General features: G+C 43.9%; 1 protein-coding gene across 1 annotated transcript in view; it reads left to right on the forward strand.

Moving 5' to 3' along the window:
- Positions 1-19743, forward strand: part of DOCK3 (dedicator of cytokinesis 3) — a 1414611-nt gene that overhangs the window by 1186214 nt on the left and 208654 nt on the right. Inside the window, exon 27 of the mRNA XM_086938817.1 lies at positions 18808-18906. Coding sequence (XP_086794943.1) covers positions 18808-18906 — 99 coding nt within the window. The remainder of the gene's footprint in view (positions 1-18807; positions 18907-19743) is intronic.

Genomic DNA, 19743 nt, shown 5'->3' on the forward strand with positions numbered 1-19743 from the left:
GTCCCATTCATGATTTTAGGAGCTGGTGATCATCAAGGCAGGTGTTCAATGACTGACTAGTCCTATGTGAGGGACTTTCTGGGACGATGCACTGTCACAATATGTCCTTTGCACATCACAACCCTCAAAGGATTGGCATTTTTTCAGCTTTCGTTTCTGCTTGACCAGGACCCAGGCACCTCCATTGAAGGCTATTTCCTGAGCTCGTCGACAATAAGCGGCATATGTTTTCATCTGGCACTTCTGAGAAGTGTCCATGACAGAACCTTATTAGCATTCAAGGATCAGTCTACTGTTCACTTTGGCAGTTTGGTTCCGATGGCTCTCCCAAATAGCAAGGTGACAGGACTCTCACCAATTGTGGTGTGAGGAGTTGAATAATAGGCACCAAGGACATGACACAGGAACTGGCTTAGCTTGATTCCCTTTATCCATGCTCATTGAATCGCCCGTTTCAGGGTATTCATGAATCGTTCCACACCACAATTAGCTTAGGGCCACAGAGTTGTTCTGTTTTGATGCTTGACATTTAGTCTGACCAGAAAGTCATGGAATTCTTTTCTAGTGTACAGTCGAACACTGTCAGATTTGAGAATGGCAGGGATATCCCGTTCTGCAAAGATGTCATCCAGCCGTTCGATGACCTTGTCATGGGTAGATGACGATAATTTCTCTATACTAAAGGAAAACGTGAATACTTAATAATGACTACCATGAGATAAAGTCAATTTTCTGAAAGCCCAAAGAAATCAACTGCAATCCGTTCCTATGCATGTGCAGGAAGTCAGACATTGTCAATGGGTGTTGCATCACTTTCCAGTCGTTAATCTAGGCGCTGGAACTACACTCAGACTTCTAGGCCTTTTTTTTAGTGACTACAACGCCACGAATCCTTCATTAGCTAGTTCAGTGACTTGCTGTCTTAGGCTCTCAGGTATGGCGATTTTTGAGCCTAATACAACACCCTAATTTGGACAGTTCATCCAGTAATTATTTTAATTTTTGAAATTCAGCTTCATCATCAAAAGATCGAGCATGCTTCTTTCATGTTCGATTTGAAATGATGATAAGATAAACATGTTCCTATCAGCATTATTAGCAGCAATGATCTGTTTGATTGATAGGGCTGCTCGCTTGCTGGACCTCACAATGAAGCTAATGTACTCCTCTAGTGTTTTTGATGGTGAACTGGGCTGGTGTAACTGTACTCGTGAAAAGTAACTGTACTTGTGAAAAGTAATCAGCAGGGTTCTGATCTTTACACAGCTTGTGTGCATTTGTCTAGCCATACTTTTGCAATCCTCTTGATGCGAGGGGACATATTGGCTTTCATGTTGGCTTTCGGATTTCCCCAAAAATTGATCACACTCAGCAGACCACTAGAAAGGGACATCTCTTGTTGTCAAGTCTCTCAATAGAGCATTCAGAGTAGCAGTCACAAATGTACCCTGAGCAATAACTGTTGCTGCCTTAGAAGGACTGCATATGGTGACGTCTTGTGGGAGGGGCAGGGTATCTGACAGTGCTTGCACTTTGTCTGGGTCAGGAGTCGTTCCACCAATGGAGAATATGTGGCCAAAACATTTTAGTTTGGTCTTATGAAACTCACACTTTTCTACATTCAGCATGAGACCTGCATCAGCAAGTATTTGGCACACTTGCGTAAGAGCCTTTTCATGCTCCTTTTTGTTTTCCCAAATACCAGTATGTCATGACTGTAATTAAAAGCATGTGACAGGTTGACTTATTTGACGTATAACATCCTGAAGAATTTCTGCAGCTGACGACACTCCAAAACGTAACCTCTCGTATCTGAACTAACCAATATGAGTTGGAAAAATAGAAATGTTGCTGCAGTTTTCTTCCAACTCGAGTTGATGGCATCCCTTGTTCAGGTTGACACAGGAAAAGACTTTGGCACCATTCAGTTGCATGATCATGTCTGCTATGTGTGGACCAGAATGTCTTTCTCTCTCTTGATTGCTCTGCTGGCCTGACACATATCAACACAGATGCGCACTGCACCACCACTATTCAATTTTGGCACCATCACTTTGGGCAAACATGGTGGAGGACTGGTGGTGTCATGCTTCAACAGAGTTTCTAGTTCTTTCTTACCAGCTTCTTTCAAGTGGAAAGCAACTCAGCTTTGTCACTGGGTAAAAAGGCAAATGTCCTCATTGATGTGAAGTCGTACCTTCATTATCTTAAGCCTGCATAGGCCATGAAATAGCGACAGAAACTGACTCAGAACCTCAGATTGAGTGTAGAGGTTGTAATTAATAGATATCAGTTCCATGTCAGCAGCTGTGGCAAACCTGAGTAAGCATGCACTGGACAAGGTTCCAACATGAATTGGCGCTTGTACTGATACTGTTCTGTGTTTCATTGTCACCATGAATGATCCAAAGGTTTAGAAGTAGCCCGCGTGTATACTTTCATGTTTGACTAGTTGAGGCATGGCACAGGTGATAGGCTGTTAACTCTTCGACCGGCATGATGTTAATTGACGCACCACTGTCTATGATAAAGTTTATGGGACAACCATTGTCCTTTATTGTAATCTTGAGGCGATGTAGTAAAGAATTCTGTTGTTTCATGTGGTGGTTCACCTTTGTCTTTTGTTCTTCTTTGCAAGCAGCTAAACATACATGTGCCTGACACTACATCAGTGTACCTGACTGTCTTCTTCAATGGAAAGAGACATGACTACTCATTAAATAAACACAAATACAATAAATTCCAGAGGTTCATAGTAAGCAAATAAAGTGGCAGAAACAAAATCCTTCAATTGTAAGGATAACCTATTTTCATAGATTCTGTGCCTTAAATTCATGAAAGTTTGCTTGGAGGACACATTGATCCTTTTGATATCACTGATCTTTTTCTCTCCATCTGTTGCGTGACTCCTTGGACATGTGGCATATTTATTAACAAATCACAAAGCACAGCAAGTCACCTAGCTGCACTGCATGATGGGGAAAGAGCAGCAATGTGCCATACTTAACATTGCATTCGGGTTCTTTCCCTGCACTGGCATGAAATGTGCTGCCTAGCGCATAGTGCAAGGGTGCTTTAGTTGTGAGCAGGATTGTTTTTGTGCAGGAAGGCACATCTTCTTGCATAAAAACAATCCTAAGAGGCAATTTCCACTTTGTAAGTGTCCTGCAGAATATATAAAGAGGGAAAAACAAGGAGTAATAAATCTGGTAGTGAGGCGTACAATTCTGAGGCATTCCCAGGTCTACCACTCTTGGAAATCTGGGAATGCGTCAGTAAACATGAGTGGATGAGTGAGAACACCCAGGCTGAGTTACACAAAGTGTACCAATCCTAGTAGGGTGGGCTTGCATGGCTTGATAATCTAATGTTAGACTTTTCTGCCAACCTGCATGGTGCAGGGCGGCGCAAAACCTAAACAAAATATATCCCTAAAGCCAGCCTTCCCCTCCACACCTCATAAATACCTTATCAAGTAGAGGTAAAAGCACATGAGACCCTGATTATGATGACCTGAGCTGGTTGCCTTAATTATTGCATTTGATAAAAGTCCAGCACTGAGGTTTTTGGAATTTATTGCATGTATTCATTATCACAAATGTTTGGAGAATAACATGCAGATTTTGGTGTGCACCCTGAATATCAACACCAGAATATTGATGCTAGATAGTATGAGGACAAAATGTTGAGAAAAAAATATTGACATGTAAGTAAGTGTAGATTTTCTATACCAAACTCCACATATATGTACCTACGCAGTACATACATCTTTAGTGGAAAAAGATGAGGAGTTAAAAATAGTAAATCTATATTTCCCCATATGCGCTTACCTTTCAATAGGCTGTCTCGATATTCTGCCCTCTGTATTTTTTGTTCCACCATATTCTTGGGATCAATATTCATTAGTACAGTTGCAGACTTTGATACTTACTGTATCTTAATCTGCATGTTCTATTCAGCACCAAATTTTCCCTTTTTAAATTCTAGTTTGATCTGCTGGAATTTAACGAAGGGTGATTTAACTAGCATACAACTCGGAATTCCGACTAATGCACAAAGAGGTTTATGCAAGGGTCAGAAAACTCCAACCGTCTTTTAATCTGAGCCTAAATTTGATCCATATTGCCCCACCAGTTACTGCAGTCTTTGTTTCTCCTATTGAAATCCATTTCCAGACCCATTGCGGTTTTCTACTCACCTGGTTTCTATTTAATTACAGCACAAGCACTATTCAAATATAGCTCACCTTTACTTAAATCAGTTTTATTTGTGGAAGTTGAATGTTATGCGGAAATGTATCACTTTAATGAATCTTTTTTAATCAACCAGTTACAAATCCTTAAAGCAGTACTGTACTTACCCCAGTAAAACTACGTCATGACCCTGTAATCACTGGTTTCAACATTGGACTGGCCTTTAGAGTAATCAGGCAGTGCCTGGTAGGCTGGACTGACAGATCAGTGTGTGGTATGAATTTTTGTAGCAGTTTTGGTCAGTGATATGACCAGTTGGGATGTTTTTTTCCTATTGATTTCAGTGATATTATCACTTTGTAGGTCTCATCTCTAGACAGCACATGTGCTGTCTTGAAGAGACATGTATATACTTTGTGTGCTTGAGCCCGTCCACAGGATTCCCATTTGCTGGCTCCATTGTCGCTCTCCTATTCTTTCTCTCCATTTGTCCTTCACATGCATGCTTCATATCTAGTTCTGTGTTTAGCCCTCTACGAGAGCATGGACCTATTACTACTATCCATCCACAGCTCCCATTTCAGCAACTGCTTTGCAGACTACCCTTTTCTTTGTTTCTTTGTTAAAGAGCACTTATCATGAGTACTTGTCTTTTCACTCACTCCAAGCTCTGTTTCTGTAAACAGGCCTGTAAATTTTCTTCTTATCTCGTCACATTTGTTATGCATTCAAATACTGAGGACAAATGTCAGGCGCTGTTTTCCGACGGCACCTGCTTACTTTTCTTTGTCTGACTTCAAAGTGAGAGGGTTTACGGCCCAACAAAGTTGTTTTATATTATTTGTTTTGCTTATTCTGGCTTTGTAAAGTGGTTCCACCATCTTCCACCATTTACATTTTACTTACATGGTTGCATATGCTTAAATTCTCTTGTGGATGACGGGTACTGCCGTATAACAAGACTTTGAAAGTAGACTCACCGGCCCGTATTTTTGTGCATTTACATACACTTCAGAATGAAACACCGGTCCTATAGATGAAAATGTTAGACACTCTTTTGAGATTATCTCAGATGCTTACATTCTTTGATGAATTATGAAAACTGTTACGGATTCGCCTGTCTTGTTTCCATGAGTTTATATATGCTTCAACTGAAACCTGCGTCCTATGAAATATGACCACAGTATATGCTTATTAGAGACCTCTTATTTTTCAGTTTCTTTTAACCAGATGTGGGCACCTGTACTTAGTTGTGCTTTATCTTCACATGTCACTATATTTCTCTATATTTTGGAAATATGTTTACGGGCTGACTGATATCGGTTGTGTTGCTTGACCCGTCCGTGCTGTCTTGCTTTTCCCAGCCCTGCTGCCAGATACACATGCGCTAGGACATTGCAAGCACTGGCCACATCATTGCACTTATTTCGACGACTTTCAAACATGCTAAAAAGACTTGCTGCTATACAACATGTCTAAAAGACATTGACTAGACCAAAAATTATGGCATTGCTGAGACCTACTAGCTTTGCCAATGCTTGTTTAGCTCTTTGCTTCCCTAATGGGGGGCATATCTATATTGGTACCCAGGCCTATTTTTTCTCCTAGTCCACCCCTGGCTGGTTTCAAGATATTTTATAATCTTCCTCCTTCAACATGAAACATTTACCTCTTCTCGTAAATTGATGCTCAAATACTTATTACTTTCACTTAAGCTCAAAACTTTATTAGAAATTCTCTACATCTACTTTTCTTCAGTTGTAAGAAAACCCTTCCATGTGTATTTAATAATTTGATTACTATTTGTAATGCCAACATTGGTTTGATCTCATTTAATTCCTTGGAAATATATATAATCTGCATGTTTTCACCATTTCGACCTTGCGGCACACATTCTTCTATACATGGTCTATTTTGCTGTTTTATCCGGTAGCCTTTTGCTTTAACCATCGTCTTCTGTTGGGACTTCTTGGCAAAAACTAACTGAACAATTTGGATCTCCAGTCTTATCGCTACAACATAGATTTCACCATCAGCTTCACTATTGCAACCCTCTTCGTCCTTGCTTTTGTTTGCCGGCATACCTACAAATATTTGGTATTTTTTTCTATAGCAACTGAACCATTCCTTTACTGTGGCTGTTCTCATAAATTAAGCGTTTTACAAATAAGCTCTGTGTTGTCCTGCTGCTCTAATTGGACAGTGAATTAAAATACTTACTTCACCTGCTCTACATTTCTGTTGCTTTTGTCAGACATTATTTACATTTAGCTGCCTTGCGTGCAGGAATAAAGGTCTCGTTTGGCATCTCTGTTTTTGGTCATGTGTATTTTTGTCACTGTCAGAGAGTCATGCTTTTAGAAACAGGAACCTAAACAGGACTGACAGTAAATATATTTCTTAGGAATAGTTCTTGTGGGTTGATGAGCCCTAGGAAATACATCATCGATGCACTGATGCAGAGTTGATTTTTCTTGGTAGAATATCATGGTTGTGTGACACGATAACAATTGTGATGTTCATGTTGCTGCTTGCTACCACTTTGGACTGAAAATGAAGGGGTTTAGCCAATTGGACTACTGAAATGCTAAAAGTCTTTAGCTTTTGCCATTTTTTTAGTAGCTGGGGTTTCTCCCCACAAGAAATTGATGCATAACACCAATCCAAGAATCATATGAAAGTACCTAAGAGACATGAATAAGACAGATAGAACCAGCTAAGCAGACTATATCATATGAAATGCCATAAAGGGACTTGCCCAGCTGTTCAAAGCTACCAGCGTACTAAAAACCATAAAACTGTGCATCAGTCTCTTATACTTCATCATTCTATGCGCTGCAACCCATAACACCATAACGCAACTTGGTGGTCTTCAAGCATGACATGGAAACTCTTTCCACATAGGATCAAAACTAGGCATGGGCGGATTTTGCGGATTGGCAATCCGCGAATTTGCGGATTTGCGAATTTGCGGATTGCGAAAATCCGCAAAATCCGCGAATCCTCGCGGATTTTTTTTTTTAATGTTCGCACAGGTTTCTGCAAGTTCGCGAGGGTTTTGTACAATTTCGCAAATTGCGAAATTGTACAAAACGCTCGCGACCTTGCAGAAACCCGTGCGAACACAATGTGCCCAGTAGGGTATGTGCCTCTTGTGTGTATAAAAGGTCAGAGAAAGATCAGTTCAGCAGATGAAGAGAAAGAAGCTCCTGGTCACAGGAACAGCACGGGTATTGCGCTCGTGAAAGTCAAGGATGCAAAGCCTATCCAGCATCACAGCTGATTTTCCACGGTAGATTTGGGAAGAAGGCACACCTGTCCAGCCTCGACGACGCTCACGATTGTTTTTGGGCTAATGAATGAGTCACTGAATTTGAGCATCAACTAGTTCGAGCGACCATGTGTGTGTTACTATGCAATCGCCCCGAAGGGCGCAGGGGTCCTTTGAGTGAGCTGTGAGCTGTAACTATTTTACAATGGCGCCAGCAAGCTGCCAGCGCCGTGGTAAAATAGTTACAAAGTTAGCTTGCACAGGAAGCACTTAGATAAAATAAAGCAGCACCTGCTTCGTTTTATCTAGTGGTTCCTGTGCAAGCTAACTTTGTAACTATTTTACAACGGCACTGGCAGCTTGCTGGCGCCATTGTAAAATAGTTCCATGAGTGGGGGTTCAACTTTTGAACCCGTTACGTCCGCGGATTTTTTTTTGCGGATTTTGCGGGAAATCCGCAAAATTCGCGGATTGCGGATTTCCCAAAAATCCGCAAAATCCGCGGGCGTAACGGATTTCCCGCTCACCCTTAATCAAAACAAAGACAACATCCTTCCAATAAAAAAACCCTCCATGGTTTACCATGCTACTCATGTAGGCAAATGCTTCAATGCCCCGCATGGGGTAATAAGCTCCATATAAATGATGCAATACAATGCAATACAAAATATGTATCCTTATAAAAGTGAGAGACTCAAGTGTGAGGTTCCGTGACAATTGGAAGTGGTGTTTTCGACTCACACGAATATGGTTGAGTCTAGTATCTATGAACCGCAAATGACGAGTTTAGCAAGTGTGCGCAGTTTCGCTGTGCTAACTTAAACCGTTCGTTTGTTATGTGGGTTTGTCATCTGTACCCACGGGTTCCATCTTAGATACGGCATCCATTTTGTCTCTTGCCCTCAAGTAGCCAGCGAACGGACGCTGTCCGCTTCGCGACCCTGGGACTCCCAAGATATTTGCGGAAGACACATGTTCTTTGAAAGTGTCTTTATGACGGGGGGGATGCTACTGTAAGGCAGATGGCGCCGCTCGAGGCTCATCTTGCCGCACGGGCTTATTGTCTCAGCCGTGCATCTCATTAGGCACGTCCCTTTGATGCCTGTATCTCGTGCTTCTCGACACTCCCCTTTTACACCCTTTCCGATCTCCCCACTGTTTCCGTCTTCCTCTGCACCTGTCTTCGTTCCTGTTTCGATCTACTTTACTGCTGATTGGAATTTGCTAATGGTGGGAAGATGGGTTTTTACAGTTGGGAACCGCCAAATGTTTCCGCACTTATGTTCCGGATCTTGTGTGTTTCAAAGTGATCTAAGCGACCCCTCTGAGAGCGACTTGTGGGAACCAGGTTGTAAACTATTGTGTATCATGTTATCCTATGGGTAGAAACTGTATAAAAGGAGCGATCCACAAATACAATTTGAAGCAGTCTCCCCGAACTACACTCGATGTACTTCCTGTGACTTCTGTGTTCCCTGCAGTAAATAAACCTTGACTCTTTGACGCCGAAGGAAGTGTCCCGTGTCTCTGTGACTTGTACGCCGGAGCAGGTTACCCACGAAGGTTTCAGGTGTTGTGCCCTGGCACCGCTGGGTCCAAAGAACCCAGTCCTTCAGTTGGCGCCCAACGTGGGGCTGCATCAGTGGTACCGGTCCAAGCCTGACGATCGTGAGGAACTTCGTGTGAAATCTCCGAGGGAAGGTGCACCCCGCTTCATCGATCCTGTTGTCGAAATAAGTGGCCCGAAGACTTTTCCCGCGAAGATTCCCGCCTCCTAACGGCTGCGACGGACTGCTACCCTGACTGTAGACCTGTTTTGGCGCCTGGCGTAGACCTTGGTATAGCGAGACGATAGACGGGCCTTCCTGAGGACGCCATTGATCTTTGAGTTAAGTATTTGTGGGTCGCTCCCAGAGTTCTTTGTTGTAGACACTTTAGCGAGTGTCTTTGTTGTAAACACTTTAGCGAGTGTTTTTGTTGTAGACACTTTAGCAGGTGTCTTTGTTGTACACGCTGTGTGAGTGTTTTTGTCGGTGACACTTTGCTAGCGTACTTTGTTGTTGTTGTATTTGTTTGACGACTGCAGCCGCCAAAGACCGAGGGTTTTGTTCTTGCTGGGACTTGGTAAATCCCGTAACCCTTGAAGTTTGTGAAACTCGGCTAGTGTGCAAGATGCCTGGTCGCAGTACTTTGTTCAGTTGCTTTAGACCTTGTGGTGCGGATTCCCTGCTGGAGGACTCGTGTCCGATACCTCCGGTTGGAACTCCTACTTATGACTTATATAGTAAACATGGGCTAGGCCCGATTGCTTTTAACGATTATTGGATCAAATATACAAAGAAAGACGGCGATCTTCGTTGGCCACCTCACGGTAGCTTCGAAGCGTCGATCTTAGATAATTTGGAAATAAAGTTGTTCGAACGTAAATCAAGGCCGGCCATGTTTGATGCCTTTCGGTTCTGGCGCAAAGAAGCCCGACAGAAAGAGATCAGACAAAATAAACGTAGTCAGCGAGATACTGTTGCTACTATTGTAAAGAAAGCTGAGCAGTTTCAGCGTGATAAGGAGGATAAGGATAAGGAAGTGTTTGAGAGATTACAGCGTATGTCCATAGACAAATGCTATCCTGTTTTGTCTACGGAGTCGGATAAGAAGGAAGAGGCAGTTGAGGATTCTTTAATGTCCTATCTTATGAAGTCGCCACCTCCGTACGTACAGGGTACCGCAGTTCCTGTGGTCCCTGCCGTACCTGCTCTCCCACTTGTTATTCCTCCGCCTATTCCTCAACCTGCACCCGCTCTTCCGACTGTTCCTGCTCCTGTGCCTGTGTCTATTCCTACTGCTCCTCCGCTTCCACATACTCCTGTTCCCGCTACTGCTCACGCTACTGCTCCTGTGTTGTTAACCCCTGTGGCTGCTAATGTCTCTACTCCTTCTCTTGTTAGTCCTGTGTCTTACTCTTCTCCCTCTACTCGTAATCGTGATTCTCCTCTTGCGACAAACTTCTTTCAGTCGCTCGGACCTGTTTTTGGGTCCGCTGGTTCTGATGGTCCACAGAGACGTAGCCAGCTTCCTGGTAATAGAGAACGTGTTGCGCTATACAATATGGCGATGGGTTGGATGATAAACCCTGTTAGAAATCCACCTCGTGTTGTCCTCGAAACGTTTGATCAATTCAACATACCTACTCAGAGATATGTGTTTGATGAAATGTGTAAGTTCTTACATGATCAGATAGCGGCTGTTGCGCCTGACGAGGTGCTGACCGCCCTGTCTGAACTCCGGCTTCAGTTCGCAACTGGACTGATAGTCGATACTAATGTCCGACGTGCTATTGAACGGTTGCTATCTCTTCGTCCCGCTCCTATTCCTCATGCATTGTTCGTTGAGGACATTGAACAACGAGATGGGTCTGGCCAATATCCTATGCGAGAAGTTCCGCCAGTTTGGGTACCCGCTGATAATACTAATGCTAATGCTCCAATACCAGCACATTTCCAGAGAGTGTGGATACACCTCCCTTGGAAACGATCGGAAGTGCTTCAGGTGAAACAAACTTTGCCTGATCCTCGCAAAAATCCTGCGGGGTATTACAAAGAATTATCGCAGCTCGTAGACGCTACGATAATGAATCTGGCCGATATCGACATGTTGTTTGGCAATGTCGTACCGCAACCGGTATGGGCCAAGATTCGTCACCAAGATCACGCGAATGAATTAGGTGGTGATTGGGCTGCCATTACAGCGGCAGACGCTGGACAAGTGGCTGCTACTAAACCCGATCAGTTGATTGAACTTCTTCCCCAGCGAATCATTACGTTAATGAAAACGCTTATGCCAGCTATGAGGGTAAATTGGGACAAGTTGTCAGCCTGTAAGCAGAAGAAAGATGAGAGTGTTTCAGACTTCTTTACGAGGTTCGAGGAAACATTCGTCGATCATAGTGGGCAGGATATGGGTACTGAGGGTGGACAGAGGTTGTTTGTGGATAAATTCGTATCGAACTTATTGCCCGACTTGAGCCATAAATTGAAAAATTCAGAAAGTTCATGGGCCGTTTCTACCTCAGCTCAGATATTGGCTACGGCACAATATTACGAAAATAGAGAAAAAGAGGAAAATGACCGTGCCGATAAAAAGACGAAAGAGCTGAAAACTAAAGTGTTGTTACAACAAGCATATCCGCCGCGTTCTAATCAGAATGCGCCTCAGCAGAATAGATCGCAGTCGCAATCAAATCGATCGCAGCCGCGTACTGATTCATCTTTTCAGAGATCTTCGTTGGGGTACAACCAATGTGCTTATTGTAGACAGGAGGGACACATTAAATTCAATTGTCCTGCTTTAAATGACCGTAGTGGTGGTAATTCGTCTAGAGGAGGTCGTGGTGGTGCACAGAATGCATCACGTGGTAGAGGTCGTGGTGCTCAGAACGACTGTTCTGATAACTCGTCAAATTCTAATAATTGTTTCGACCAACGTGGATCATCGCAAGGACGATCTGCGCAGTACAATGTAGACGATTATTACGTCGATCAGGGAACTGACGATAGTAATTACTAGGACAGCCAAAGACAAGGAGAGGGAGTGGTATCAGTTCCGGTTGATCAGAGAGGGCCTTACGTCGCAGTTGCTACATCGGGCGTCGTTGAGCCTTTTCTGTTGGACACTGGTGCAGCGAAAAGTTCTATCATGCATTCGAAACTCCCTGGCGCACCTTTGTCTGGCTTAACAAATGTATCTGTTGGATTCTCTGGCGCCCCCGTTAGCAATCCAGTTTCGCGCCCTTTGCCCCTTAAAATTGGGCCTCGTGAGCTCGAAGCTCCGTTGATTTTAACCACTGGTTGTGGTGAAAATCTTTTGGGTCTGGATTTGCTTAAACGCTTGTATGCGACTTTGTATTGTTCTCCTGCGGGTATAAAGCTTACGTTCGGAGAGAAAGTAGTCTCTCCCATGTATTTGTCCTTCGATACGCTTCCACCGGAATTGGATTCTCTTCCTGCATCTTTGTGGGCGACGGGTCCAAACGACGTGGGCCTACTTGATATCTCCCCTTATGTTGTTCAGTTGAAATCGAATGTGCGATTGCCACGTATTCCCCAATATCGTATCTCCCTGGATGGTGAACGAGCTTTGTTAGCGATCATCTATGATTTGATCGAGAAAGATGTCATTGAAGAAACTCGGGGAAACGTGTGCAATAGTCCTGTACTGCCCATTCTTAAACGTACTGATCCTACCAAACCGCCTGTTTATCGTTTTGTTATTGATTTACGGGAGGTGAATAAAATTGTGGTTCCTCAATTCCCTGTTGTGCCTGACATTACGGCGCTACTGACTCTGATTCCAGCTACGGCTTCATGGTTTTCGGTGATTGATTTGAAAAATGCGTTTTTCAGCATCCCGATTGCCGAAGAGAGTAGGGACCTTTTCGGTTTCTCTCTTGGTGGACGTAGCTTCCGGTTCAAACGCGCTCCTCAGGGCTACTGTGAAAGTCCATCGATTTACAGTCAAGCTTTGAAGGGTCAACTAGATGCGTTTAGGTTGCCGGTTGGTGCGGCTTTAATCCAATACGTCGACGACTTATTGGTGGCTGCTGATACTCAGGACATTTGCAAAATTGCTACAGTGTCGTTGCTGCAACATCTCTGTGAGTTAAATCACAAGGTGTCACCTTCTAAACTCCAATATTGTTGTCAAGAAGTAACCTATCTAGGTCACTTATTGTCAAAGGAGGGAAGGAGATTGACCCCAGAAAGAATTGCAGCGATTGCGCGCATGGCTGTGCCACAAACCCAAAGAGATGTGCGTGCCTTTCTAGGTATCACATCGTACTGCAGGCAGTGGATTCCTAATTTTTCATTGCTAGCGAAACCATTGGTGGCTCTTACGTGCAAGGATGTTTCGACTCCTTTACCATGGACGGAAGAATGTCAGAAAAGTTTTTCTGAATTACGTGATTCATTGTGTTCGGCCCCTGTGTTAGGTACCCCTGATTACAGCAAGCCGTTCACGTTATATGTTCACGAGAGGGAAGGTTGTGCGTTGAGTGTCTTAACGCAACCTTTTGGTGGTAAGCAACGTCCATGTGCATATTTTTCCTCGACCTTAGACCCAGTAGCTAGAGCATTGCCGAGTTGTTTGAGAGCAACTGCGGCAGCTGCGGTCTCCATCCGACAATCAGCAGGATTGGTCATGGATAATATGCTTACGGTGATGGTTCCGCATGCAGTCGATACTCTTTTGAACCGTACGAAAACTCAGCACTTGACGAGTGCGAGGTTATCTGGGTACGAATTGACGCTCTTGGCAAGCCACATTCAGATAAAACGTTGTAATGTCCTAAATCCGGCAACTTTGTTACCAATTAGTGCAGAGTCAGATGTAGTAGCAGAACATGACTGCTACTTGCGTACAGAGGAGGAAACAAAAGGTCGTGTGGACCTTAAAAAAACCCCATTGGAAGACCCGGATGGCATCCTGTATGTGGATGGGTCATGTTTTAAATTGCCGAATGGTGATGTGACTACTGCTTATGCTGTGGTGACATTGAATACTGTTGTTGAGACTGCGAGATTGAATCAGAATTCTGCCCAAGCTGCAGAGCTGATCGCTCTTACTAGAGCATGTGTATTAGCAAAAGGTAAACGTGTGAATGTGTACACCGATAGTCAGTATGCTTTCGGTGTAGCGCATAGTTTCGGACGATTGTGGCGAGAACGTGGTTTCTTGACGTCACATGGCACGAAAATACAGCATGGCCAGCTTGTGAACGATCTTTTGGATGCATTGACTTTGCCTGCTCAAGTTGCAATTGTTAAATGTAGTGCGCATCGTAAGGTGACGGATGATGTTGGTCGTGGTAATGCGTTTGCAGATGAGATTGCTAAGGAGACTGCCCGGAACCTTAGCACTCGAATGTATGTGACGAATTCGGTTAGGTGGCCTACAGAATCAAGTATGTGTGAGAATACTATAGAGAGTGTGAAAGCAATTCAGAATGAGGCCACCGACACTGAAAAGATGAAGTGGAAAGAAAGTACGGGAAGGTTGGATGTGAATGGTTGCTGGATTGATTTGTCAGATCAGAAAAGATGGATGTTGCCTGATGCGTATGTACTGGCCGTTGTGCAAATGGCACATGGGTTAGCACATATTAGCGCGAAAGGTATTTGCAAGTTGTTGGCTGATGTGTGGAAGAATGATGGAATTACTAAGTGTGCTGAACGTTTGGTGAAGAATTGTATGGTGTGTATAATGTACAATCCTGGCAAAGGAACCCCAACTCCCCCTGGCAGTTTTGCTCCTCCTTCGTATCCCTTTGAGGTGATCCAATTGGACTTCATCCATATGGAGCGATGCAATAACCTGAAATACGTTTTGGTTGTGGTTTGCGCATTCTCCCGATGGATCGAGGCCTATCCCCTCAAAGATAATACTGCCTTGTCTACTGCGAAAATCCTACTGAAGGAATACTTTCCTCGGTATGGAATGCCTAGAGTCGTGTGGTCAGATAACGGAAGTGAGTTTGTTGGAAGTGTGATGAGGAGTGTGTGTAAGGGCCTTGGAATTAATCAGAAATTCCACAGCGCCAATCATCCCCAGTCAGCTGGATTGGTTGAAGGGTACAATGGCACCCTTAAACTGAAATTAGCGAAGATCCAGGCTACGACTGGACTTTCGTGGCCTGACGCTTTGCCTCTAGCATTACTGTCAACTAGGGCGACTGTACACTCCCGAATAGGGCTTAGTCCCTATGAAATAGTGTTCGGCCGTCCTGCGAATGTGTGGGGGGTTCCTAGGCCAGGTATATTCGTTGATCTTGAGTACCCGATGTTGATTGACTACTTACATGACTTGACTGCTAAACTGAGGTTAATTCATCAACAGGTTTACGACGCCTTGCCGACGCAGACGGAGGGTCCAGGCCACCAGCTCCAGCCTGGTGATTGGGTTGTCACCCGAAATTTTTCGCGCAAGAAGAATCTGGACCCCCGCTTTGTTGGACCTCACCAGGTGCTTTTGGCCACGAGGACTGCCGTTCGTCTTGAGGGACGGAAGAACTGGGTACATGCTACCCATTGTAAGCGAGTCCCTATTCCTTTGCCGGCAGACCCGTGGGTGAGGAAAGGCATTGCGTCAACAGAAGCAGCGACATTGCCGGCGTTTGTACCTTTCAGTGACGCACAACTTGTTGGTGAACACTCAGCGCAGCAGAAAGCCATTGTTGGAACATTGTCAGCAAGAGACTCAAGACCAGACCAACGAACTGATCAACAGGACGCTGTCTCTTCGACAGATCCTTTGTTCGACGTGCAGACACGTCCTGGGAAACATCGATATTCTTTGCGTTCTCATACTAAGGACAAATAAATTTTTTGCTTGCTTTGCTGAAATTGATAACTGCAATATCTTCGTTTCCCATGATCAACTTTGAACATTCGTATCACTGAAAATTGTTTTGTACATATATCAAGATTTTTTTTCTTGTATCTTTTTCCTTCCACAGCTGAATTATTTGTGCTAAATAAAATACATATTGTGTATTGAGGGCCGTAGGGCCGCGCGCGTACTTCCTTCTGGACAGTAGGTCTTGACGCTAGGTTAAAGGCCGTCGGTTCCTAGGAACTCCTGGGAATTGACTATTGCTGCACAGAACGAAGTGCGTCAAGAAACGTTGCGGACGGTCGTAGGGAAATGGCATTTTTGAAGCTGAATGATTTGGAAGGAACGCAGGCGTATAGAGTCAAACTGCAGAAACTTAGTCGTACTAAATGTTTTGTATTCCAATTGTTTGTACTGTTTTTAACTGCTTCCGCATTTTTGGCGGGTGGGGTGTATTACACTATGTCTTACTTCTTACTTCCTACCCCTACTCCTACTCCTTACCCTAACATTACTTCTACTGCTTCTCCTCATTCCTTTCACATGTTACCAGAACACGAACAGGCTAGACGTGTAGAATTCCGCAACAATTCCTTTATCCAGCTCCTCCATCAGCATCAGTTAGTGGTTAACACTACTAATTGTTGGGTGTGTGGGTTGATGCCACATACTACGGGTAAGGGAATTCCATATCTGGTGTTACCGTATAGTTCCCAAGGGTCAGCTCGAGCATACCAAACAATGCTTCGAAGCGCACTAGGTTTCCACCCCTCTCCAGAACGTTCCCCCAAACCGGGTCCTACCTCATGGCAGTGGGTGGTATCGATGATAATACAGGATTTGGACGTTCACTAATGAAAAGCAGCTTAAAAGCTCGTCTCCAATATGGGTCGTACCCCACACTGGTAATTTTTGTCTTGTGGGTCGTGGCTCGCAAGCCTCACTTGGAGTAAGTGCTTGCACTGAAAGTTACGTTCTGTCAATGTCCCCGATCCCTGTGCTTCTGGCTGCCAAGGGTACGTACTTCATCTGTCATGATCGTGCATACACATGGTTGCCCGCAGACTTCATGGGCTCATGTTTTGTTGCAAATCTGTTGCCTCCGACGTTTACTGTAGATGCCGATTATCACAAGACTAGAGTTGTACGAGGCGTAATTAGTGAAGAGGATACTGCCGGTCAAGAGGCAGGAGACTTTTTCAAGGGTTTCCTCCCGTTTTGGGGACCTATGGTTAATAGTAGGAACCTGAGACATTTGACTCGAGTGGTAGAATCGACAGCTAACATTACTGCCAGTGCCCTTGGTAATATCACCACAGAACTTCAGGCGGAGAGACTTATGACATTACAAAACCGTATGGTTTTAGATGTTGTCTTGGCAGATCGCGGTGGGGTATGTAAAGTGATCCATTCGAGCTGTTGCATTTTCATTCCAGATAATGCTCCTACTGTCTATCAAGCCATCTCGAAGTTGCACAAGATCTCCGAATCCATACACGTGGATGTAGGGGATTGGACGCTACTTGGTTGGTTTTGGGGCCTGGTGTCGACTTGGGGTTGGAAGATTCTGATGATCATCGGGGTTGTGGTAGTGTTCCTGTTCACGTGTTGCCTTTGTGTGCAGTGTGGTCCTGCCTTATGTGGCCTCTGTGCTACAACGTGTATGAGACAACCATCTGTTACCAAGGGGACTCGGTTGGACAGAGCTATGCTACAACGACATCTTGATGGTCTGATGAATATCGAGTATGATTCCGACTAGTGCTTGCCTACATGAGGGCAAAAGGAGCGTCTGAGGTTCCGTGACAATTGGAAGTGGTGTTTTCGACTCACACGAATATGGTTGAGTCTAGTATCTATGAACCGCAAATGACGAGTTTAGCAAGTGTGCGCAGTTTCGCTGTGCTAACTTAAACCGTTCGTTTGTTATGTGGGTTTGTCATCTGTACCCACGGGTTCCATCTTAGATACGGCATCCATTTTGTCTCTTGCCCTCAAGTAGCCAGCGAACGGACGCTGTCCGCTTCGCGACCCTGGGACTCCCAAGATATTTGCGGAAGACACATGTTCTTTGAAAGTGTCTTTATGACGGGGGGGATGCTACTGTAAGGCAGATGGCGCCGCTCGAGGCTCATCTTGCCGCACGGGCTTATTGTCTCAGCCGTGCATCTCATTAGGCACGTCCCTTTGATGCCTGTATCTCGTGCTTCTCGACACTCCCCTTTTACACCCTTTCCGATCTCCCCACTGTTTCCGTCTTCCTCTGCACCTGTCTTCGTTCCTGTTTCGATCTACTTTACTGCTGATTGGAATTTGCTAATGGTGGGAAGATGGGTTTTTACAGTTGGGAACCGCCAAATGTTTCCGCACTTATGTTCCGGATCTTGTGTGTTTCAAAGTGATCTAAGCGACCCCTCTGAGAGCGACTTGTGGGAACCAGGTTGTAAACTATTGTGTATCATGTTATCCTATGGGTAGAAACTGTATAAAAGGAGCGATCCACAAATACAATTTGAAGCAGTCTCCCCGAACTACACTCGATGTACTTCCTGTGACTTCTGTGTTCCCTGCAGTAAATAAACCTTGACTCTTTGACGCCGAAGGAAGTGTCCCGTGTCTCTGTGACTTGTACGCCGGAGCAGGTTACCCACGAAGGTTTCAGGTGTTGTGCCCTGGCACCGCTGGGTCCAAAGAACCCAGTCCTTCAAGTGTGCATGTGCAGGTTTGTGGTATATAATGTGAATGAGGGAAGGATGAGCTTAGGTCTTTCTCGTTGAAGAATAATATATGTGAGTTAAGCATAGAGTATTAAGAAATTGTTTGTTTACGCATGGTAATGACTCCTCATTAAACACTGAACCATTTCAGACGCATCGATTTCCCAAATACCAATTGTTATTTAGTGTTCTCTTTATAGCTGAGCAGTCTGAACACAATTTTTCCTTTTTTTGATTTCAGGGGGAGTATGTATCATGCCTCCTGTCATTGCTCCGCCTGATGGCAGACACTCATTTCCAACATTTACTGGAAAACTTCCAGAGCAAGGAAGAACTAAAGGTGACAATCTTGTGATCATTCGAAAACCAATTTGTAATTATTGTGTTGATTCAACAGACAGTTTCTGTTTGATATTTTACATTCAGAAGGTTAGTAAGTTTATCTACTTTAGCAAGGGGGCTGGAAACTCTCTATACAACATTTAAAATATTCTAAGGTTAGGAGAGAAAGCATACAGGGCCCCTGAATCAAGTTCTGCCAATAATTAGTGATTGAAACTTTTGTTTCAATTCAAGTTTGAATTGCATTAATATCTAAGACTATTTATTTCCAACATTTTTACTTAAGCATTTTTTTGGGTTGTTTCCATTTTTATCTTATTTTAAACGTTTCAGATAGTGTATTCTGAGTGAAATCTTCCCAACTTCAAGATTTGATTTGTAAGAGACAGCCACATACTGATAAACATAACAAAGTATGCCCGAGTCAATTAGCTCCCTTCAATAGTTGTGGTGAGGTATGAACATGCATTTTAAGGCCAGTTGAGGCAATTGAATAACATCGGTCCAACTCCTCAAGATATGAAGATTTTCTATTTTTAAAGTCCATCTTGAACAAGAGCCACCTAGTGTTAGGTATGCTTTTTTACTCAGAACAGCTAAATCCCACAGTGACAGGACCGGTTCTCCATCAAGCTACTATTTATCTGCTGACTTTATCCTCAGTAGAATTTGTTTGGCCCAGGCTTCAAAATCAAAATACTTGCCCTGAGATACCAGGAAAAAGATGAACACTTTTTGAGGTTTGTGATATCTGGAAGTAAGTACAAGTACCATAATAGAGATGCATATTGTTGAGTGTTAAGACAAATTGCTCAAAACATTGATTGTGTTTCGG

This window comes from Lissotriton vulgaris, chromosome 9 (assembly GCF_964263255.1).
Source record: "Lissotriton vulgaris chromosome 9, aLisVul1.2, whole genome shotgun sequence".
Taxonomy (NCBI): domain Eukaryota; kingdom Metazoa; phylum Chordata; class Amphibia; order Caudata; family Salamandridae; genus Lissotriton; species Lissotriton vulgaris.